At 50.9% G+C, this 7,804-nt stretch overlaps 1 protein-coding gene across 2 annotated transcripts in view; it reads right to left on the reverse strand.

The window, feature by feature from the left end:
- Window positions 1-7,804, reverse strand: part of UBQLN4 (ubiquilin 4) — a 19,282-nt gene extending 11,478 nt beyond the window's left edge. The window contains exons 1-5 of one of the 2 annotated variants that reach the window (XM_011992733.1): window positions 7,696-7,804; window positions 5,790-5,941; window positions 5,254-5,411; window positions 4,360-4,622; window positions 2,582-2,740 (exon numbers count right to left, since the gene is read on the reverse strand). In XM_011992733.1, the coding sequence (XP_011848123.1) occupies window positions 2,582-2,740; window positions 4,360-4,622; window positions 5,254-5,411; window positions 5,790-5,941; window positions 7,696-7,803 (840 nt within the window). In that variant the 5' untranslated portion in view covers window position 7,804. Of the gene's footprint in view, window positions 1-2,581; window positions 2,741-4,359; window positions 4,623-5,193; window positions 5,412-5,789; window positions 5,942-7,695 lie in introns of both variants that reach the window. The other variant, XM_011992732.1, reaches the window with a different exon arrangement.

Here is a 7,804-nt window from a genome sequence, read left to right on the forward strand (position 1 = left end):
AAAAAAAAAAAGCGGCCAAGTGCGGTGGCTCACACCTGTAATCCAGCACTTTGGGGGCCGAGGCAGGTGGATCACAAGGTCAGGAGTTGGAGGCCAGCCTGGCCAATATGGTGAAACCCCATCTCTACTAAAAAGTACAAAACTTATGCCGGGCGCAGTGGCTCATGCCTGTAATCCCAGCATTTGGGGAGGCTGAGGCAGGCAGATCACGAGGTCAGGAGATTGAGACTTTCCTGGCTAACACAGTGAAACCCTGTCTCTACTAAAAATACAAAAAATTAGCCGAGCATGGTGGCGGGCGCCTGTAGTCCCAGCTACTTGGGAGGCTGAGGCAGGAGAATGCCGTGAACCCAAGAGACGGAGGTTGCAGTGAGCGGAGATCGAGCCACTGCACTCCAGTCTGGGCAACAGAGCAAGACTCTGTCTCAAAAAAACAAAACAAAACAAACAAACAAACAAACAAAAAACTTAGCCTGGCGTGGTGGTGCACGCCTGCAGTCCTGGCTACTCAGGAGGCTGAGGCAGGAGAATCCCTTGAACCCAGGAGGTGGAGCTTGCAGTGAGCTGAGATTGCGCCACTGCACTCCAACCTGGCAGCCTGGGCGAAAGAGTGAGACTCTGTCTCAAAAAAAAAGAAAAAAAAGCAAGTCAAAATAATAAGACCAGTGCCGGGCGCGGTGGCTCACGCCTGTAATCCCAGCACTTTGGGAGGCCGAGGTGGGCGGATCACAAGGTCAGGAGATCGAGACCACAGTGAAACCCCGTCTCTACTAAAAATACAAAAAATGAGCCGGGCGAGGTGGCGGGCGCCCGTAGTCTCAGCTACTCGGGAGGCTGAGGCAGGAGAATGGCGTGAACCCAGGAGGCGGAGCTTGCAGTGAGCCAAGATCGCGCCACTGCACTCCAGGTTGGGCGAGAGAGCGAGACTCCGTCTCAAATAAAAAAAAAAGATAATAATAATAATAATAATAAGACCAGCAAGGTACCACCTCATATTTAAAAATATGACAATATATAGATGTTTATAGACATATACGTAGGTAATGAAAGAATCACAATGATAAACCCCAATTTCAACTTCAGCGTAGTAGTTACCTCTGGAGAGAAAAAGAATAGGAGAGGGGTTTGTAAAGGCTACAACTCTACCTATGTCTTATTTCCTAATATTAAATATGTCTAGGAAAATAAACAAAATACTAACATTAGCTACCACTGAGGTAGAAAAGAGCTGGCTGGGAGATGGAAACAGAGGGATCCCTTCTGTAAACCTTTTTTTGGCCTATATACTTTTCTATACTTTTTAAGAATACTGTTTTGTTTACTTTGTGTAACTTTTGAATTTTCTTTTTGAGACGGAGTCTCGCTCTGTCGCCCAGACTGGAGTGCAGTGGCACGATCTTGGCTCACTGTAACCTCTGCCTCCCGGGTTCAAGCAATTCTCCTGCCTCAGCCTCTCAAGTAGCTGAGACTACAAGCGCGTACCATCATGCCCAGCTAATTTTTTGTATTTTTAGTAGAGACGGGGTTTCACTGTGTTAGCCAGGATGGTCTTGATCTCCTGACTACGTGATCCGCCGTTGGCCTCCCAAAGTGCTGGGATTACAGGCGTGAGCCACCGCACCCGGCCAACTTTTGAATTTTCAAACATACAAACATAGAATGTGTTTCATGTAAAATTAAATTTTTAAAAAGAACCATGGCCAGGCGCAGTGGCTCACGCCTGTAATCTCAGCACTTTGGGAGGCCGAGGTGGGCGAATCACGAGGTCAGGGGATCGAGACCATCCTGGCTAACACGGGGAAACCCCATCTCTACTAAAAACACAAAAAGTTAGCTGGGCGTGGTGGCATGTACCTGTAGTCCTAGTTACCAGGGAGGCTGAGGCAGAATTGCTTGAACCCGGGAAGCAGAGGTTACAGTGAGCTGAGATTGTGCCACTGCATTCCAGCCTGGGCAACAGAGCAAGACCCTGTCTCAAAAAAAAAAAAAAAAAAAAAACCCAAAGGGCCCTGAAATTATATATGGCAACATGTTAGGGCAACATTGATTGTTAAAAAAAGAATGCTATATTTTTATCTATTTTTGTGTGTGTATGTACTTGAATAGGATTCATAAAGCATTTTTAAAAATGTATAATCCTGGGACCCAACCCTAGAAATGGATTCAATAAGCAGCTCAAAGGTGGGGACCAGGATTCTCATTATCAACAAGCTCCCCAGGTGATTCTGATGCAGGTGATCCATGGACCATACTTGAGACATGTTGTATCAGGGCTGGCGTCTGACTTCAGGCCTGCCACCTGGCCTTTGAGCCCCTGGTACAAGAAGTTTGTCAGAAGGATGTCAAGTTCCTTGGATGGATGCTATGCCTCACCCACTTCCACAAGGACCTCTGCTTATCTTTTGTCCATGCCAAATTGGACCATCCCCGGATATGCACTGTTGAGAACTGCCTTCAAGCCAAGGCCCACCCCTCAGGGAACTGGGGAAAGAAAGAAGAGCAGACCCAGGTTTGCCTGGGGTAGGGGTAGGGAATATTGAGCCCAGACAGCCCGACCCACTACCCTGGCCCTTGATCCCACCTGTTCCCGGGCAGCACTGAACATGGGCTCCTGGATGTCCGTGTACATGCGGCGGAGGGCATTATACCCTCCAGGGATGCTCTCAAGGTTGCTCAGGGCCCGATCCTGGTTCCGCATCATTTCTTGCATCATGGCTGGATTCCGAGCAAGCTCCATTGTCTGATCAAGGGAGAGAGACAAGATGGGCCCCGGAACCAGGGGAGCACCAACCTAGGAAAAGGGTGGGCCTTGAGGAAGTGGGTCTGTGTCAGGATCAGGACCAGGGCCCAGGAACTGCTCCACAGTGACAGAAAGTAGAATAAACTGGACTTCCTTCCTCTACTGTAATCTTGGCTCCAGGCCTGCCTCCCTGTGGGTATTTTGGTTGGCTTTTTCTAGCGGAGGACAATGATCCCAGCTGAAGTGAGGGCAGCAGCTTCCCTCCCTTAGGCTCAGAGTGTCCAAAGAAGTGTCAGGATGCACAAGGAAACTGAGTCAGAAGGGACACAGAAAGAAAGGGAAGGAAGCAGAAGAGAAAATTAACATCTACTGAGCACCTACTGTATATGGGCACAGGGCCAAGTAGTTTACAGAATTCAAGTCATATAATCTCCACAATAACCATCTCAGGTGGTTATTTCTGTCCCTATTTTGCAGATGAGCAAACAGGCTCAGAGATGTTAACTGACTTGCTGCCCTGGGACACACAGTCACTGAGTGGTGAAGACAGTGTTCAAAGCCAGGTTGGTCCGTCTGTCCAAGACCATACTGTGATTCCTGGTAAATGACTGCAAGTTGGGGAAGGAAAGGATTCAGGCTGGAATAAAGCTACTGACACCCTCTAATTCCCACCTCCAAGTCTTTGGCCTGCCTGAACCTTGAGAAACACTGAGGATGGGGGCTTTCTTCTATGGAGTCAATGGTACAATCTCAATAAGGGGTGGCTATGTCAACCCCAGGGGAGTTCATCACAGAAAAATGAGTGTAACTACTTGTTCGCATTCAACTTGGAATACATTTCCTCTCCTTCCCAAATCTGCTCCACACTTGCCTTTTCTAAGACACCTTTATAACTGATATGCCCAGCTTCCTAGAACTCTGATCTCTTGTCCTGTAATTCATTCATTCAATAAAAATTTACTGCGTGACTACTATGCACCAGGCACTGTTCTAGACAGTGAACAAAACACTCACAAGTCCTTGACCTTACATAAGTTATCTTCTGGTGAGTCCAACACTGGTGTCCACAGCCCTGCTGGGAAGATCGTCTACTCTGATCCTCTGGTAGAGTGGACCATGAGCTGGAACTCCCAAAGAGCAACATCACAACAGTCTCCCTTCCCAACTGGGCCCTGCCCAGCCACAGTGCTCCCCAAACAACCTACTATCTTTCACTCCCAGGCCTTTATATTTGCTGTCCCTTGGCCCTGAATGCTCTTCTCTTTTTCCCCCCGGTTAGTCTTCCTCCTTTGGGTCTCAGCTTGGTGACATCTCTTAAGGCCTCCTCTAAGCCTCAGGGTAGGGTCAGGAGCTCTTCTCTATGTCCCTAGAGGATTCCGTGATTATCCTTATGATAGCACTGACCACATTGTATTCTAATTGCTGGTTTACTTGTCCCACTTCCCTTTGACACCTGGAATTCCTGAAGAGCTAGGCCTGTCTTTTCATCCCTGTACCTCCAGTGTTCAGAACTGCTGAATACATGAATGAACAAATCAATAAAGGACAAAGTAGGAAAGGCTGGGCAGGGCATGGCTGGGCACCAGCGTCCTCCAGCTCTCTAGTCCTCTCATACTCACCTGCCTCATGAGTTCAGGGTTGTTGAGCATGTGGCTGATCTCAGGGTTCCGCTCCATCAGCTGCTGCATCTGGGGGTTGGCCATGATCATGTGACGCATCAGGTCAGGGTTAGACATCATATCTTGGACCAGGGGGTTCTCCATGATCTGCGACAGCATCTCAGGATTGGACATCAGCTGCCTCTGCATCTGCTGCTGCAGCTCCATGAAGTTGGCAGAGCCCAGGCCCAGGCTGCCCAGCCCCAGGATGCCCCCAAAGCCAGCTGTGGGAGGGGGGCAGGGTCACAGTCTGCCACAAGATCCCTGTCCTCACTTAGCCAGAGCCACTGAATTTGGATCTCCAGGACAGGCCCCAAATGCTTCTCACATGTTCCTCTTCCAATCATTCCCACAGCCCAGCCCTGATCCACTGCTGGCAAAAAAATGTGAGCCTACTAGACTGAGGCCTCTCTGAAGGCTGAGGCTGCACCAAACATAGAACTGAGCAGAGAGAAGGCAACCAGCAATGGTCTGTTGAATGAGTGGCCCATCTGGCTACTGCTGGATCTAACTTTTCTCCAGACTCACAGTCTTCCATTCTCTACCTAGGGTTCCCCACATCCCCAACCCCATTTCTCCCCTCACTCCTAACCCTTAGCCATGATCCCCACCTCTGAGAACTCCTCAGACTAGTTTCTTCCCCAACTTGAATCAAGTATCAATGTCTGGAACTCTATGTCATGAGGTCCCCTATCCCACCAGACCAGGATCAGGAACTCCTGTTTCTTCCTCCTCTTGGCTTTCCCCAACTCTCCAACCCCAAACAAGAGTGTGCTCTCCTCTCTGAGGGCTTACAGAGTATGGACGCAGTAGCACTGGGGGGTCCCTCCCCAGCCCCTGGAGAGGGCCCCCCACCACTGCTCCTCCGGCTTCCACTGCCAGCATCTGAAGAGGCACTGCCAGAGGTGGAGGGCTGGGCAGGGGTGGCGGGTGAAGCAGGCGTGGTGGAGGGTGCTGAGGCAGGGTCAGGTGTGGAGGGGGAAGAAGCAGTGGCAGCAGCTGGATCTTGAGCCCTGAGGACAGAGAAAGGAGAATCCTGTTGGAGTGAGCACTAGAAGAGGGAAGGTACCTCGACAATCTCTGTGCTTGCCGTGGGACTACTATTTTAACTCAAGCCCCCCTCCTAGCAGCCCTGAGGCTGGAGTGGGGTGATGGCTGGAGGGCAGTCAGTAAACCAGCAGAGGGAGAAAGGAGCTAGTATTATCTGTCTTCAGGGCATTCTGGGAGTGGTAAATCAGGTTCCCTTCCCCTAGAGAGGAGATCATATTCATCCAGGAGCTACCTGCCTGGGCCTCAGCTTAGGCCCTCTGGGTACGGTCTAGCAATGAGTGAGAAAGTATTAGATGGGGAGGCCCAATCAGAAGCTGGATCTGCTCTGCTCCTGAACTTACTTCTGAGGGGTCTTGATGACCAGATGGACAGTGAGCCCGTCCTTGATTCCGTGCTGGTTCAGTGTGTCCCCATCCTTGAGGATCTTGCCTGCGAAGATCAGGACCAGCTGATCCTGCTGAGCCTTAAACCTCCGGGAGATTTCCTCTTTGAACTGTGATCAAGAGGCAGAGGTCACTGTGGAGGCTGCCTGGACTCCCCCTACCAGGGACCCTGACTCTTCTTCAACAGCTTCTGCACTCTGTTGCTCTCATCTCTAGTCATGGGAAGTCCTTTCTGTAGTCTCGATGCCATTCCTCCAGCTGCAATAAGCATCTCCTTTCTTAACAAAGGAGATGAACCAGTGAGAGGCTCTTCTCTCAGCTCCATCCCAGAGTCTCCCACCTGAGAAAGCTCTTGCTGCCATCTGCCTCCCAGCTTCAGTCCCTCGAACTAGTTCTCTGTGAGGCAGGGCAGCCTCCCCCAACCCCAACTCCTTCAACAGCCTTGGACTTTCAGCCTTCTGAGACCCAATTTTCTCTCCTCTCTATTCCCAGCATTCTCGTAACAACTACAACAAATAGATGTCAGTTATTGAGCACTATCTATTCACGAGTTAAAGATATAGTATAGTAATTATCATCTTCATTTTATTTTATTATTACTTTTATCTTGAGATGGAGTCTGGCTCTGTAGCCCAGGCTGGAGTGCAGTGGCGCAATCTCGGCTCACTGCAACCTCTGTCTCCTGGGTTCAGGTGATTCTCCTGCTTCAGCCTCCTGAGTGTCTGGGACTACAGGCACACACCACCATGTCTGGCTAATTGTATTTCTAGTAGGGATGGGGTTTCACCATGTTGGTCAGGCTGGTCTTGAACTCCTGACCTCAGGGGATCCACCCAACTACAACTCTTCAAAGTGCTGGGATTACAGGCGTGAGCCACCACGCCCAGCCTTATCTCCATTTTAAAGATGAGAAAACTGAGGATCAGTGAGGTAAGGTAACTTGCCACAGGCAGACCAGAACTCAGGTCTTGACACTGAAGTCCAGGCTCTTAACTAAACATACAGTCTCTCAATGATAGCCATTTTCAAATTCAGCTTTGCAGGGAACAGTACAGTATTTAAATTCTGAAATTTAGTAATTCTATGTGGTTAGGGAGGGAGCAAGGATGGAGTTAGACTTCCCAAATTCTACCAGCCCCTCCAAAACACAACACAAAACAAAACACAACACACACTTTAAGTAGAAACAGTGCACTTGTTAAGCAGAGGCAGCTTCCACATCCCTCTCTTCCAACCAGATGGCCTATCTTAAGCCCCGCCTATGTGAAATTATGGAGCGGCCACAGTGGGTGGCAAGCACAGGCAACAGTCCCTCATTCAACAAGATTTTATTGAGCACCTACTGCACACCGTGTAAATCTCAGAAGAGCTGAGAACCAAATGTAACCACGTCGATTTCAAAGAGTGGGAAGGATCTGGGCACAGGGAAATCCTCCCCCGACAGCCCCGTCGCTCAGAGAACACTGGGCGTTCTCTGAGGTACAGAGTAGGCGCCGGCGCTCTCCGCCTGTCCCCGGCCCGTTCTCTCGGTTAGCACCTTCCCTGGGCCCCTACTCCGGCACACTCCCCTCAAACCCAGGGTCCTTCCCCCTTCCTGGTGCAAGGTGTCCCCTCCTCACTCTCCACCACGCCCCCAGCCCAGGCCACAAGGCAAAACCCGCCCCCCAACACGCGCCACGCTCCCCAAGATCTCCCCTCGCAGGGCGCCCCCTACCCGACTCTCCTTCCCTTCAGCTCCTCGGAGTCCCAGCTGGCCCCCGCTCTCCTCTCCGGGGCCCTCCAGGACGCCAGACCGTCAGGGAGGCCCCCATCTCTTCGCAGACCCCTCCTCCGCGCTCCCCCCGCCTCTCGCCTGCTGTACTACCTCCTTGACCGAGGCTCGATCGCAGATCACAATTTCCTCCTTGTCCTTAGGGGTCTTGACGGTGACCCGAATAGGGGGCCTCGTCTCGGCCCCGCTCGGCTCCGCCATG

This window comes from Mandrillus leucophaeus, unplaced genomic scaffold (genome assembly GCF_000951045.1).
Source record: "Mandrillus leucophaeus isolate KB7577 unplaced genomic scaffold, Mleu.le_1.0 Scaffold418, whole genome shotgun sequence".
Taxonomy (NCBI): Eukaryota; Metazoa; Chordata; class Mammalia; order Primates; family Cercopithecidae; genus Mandrillus; species Mandrillus leucophaeus.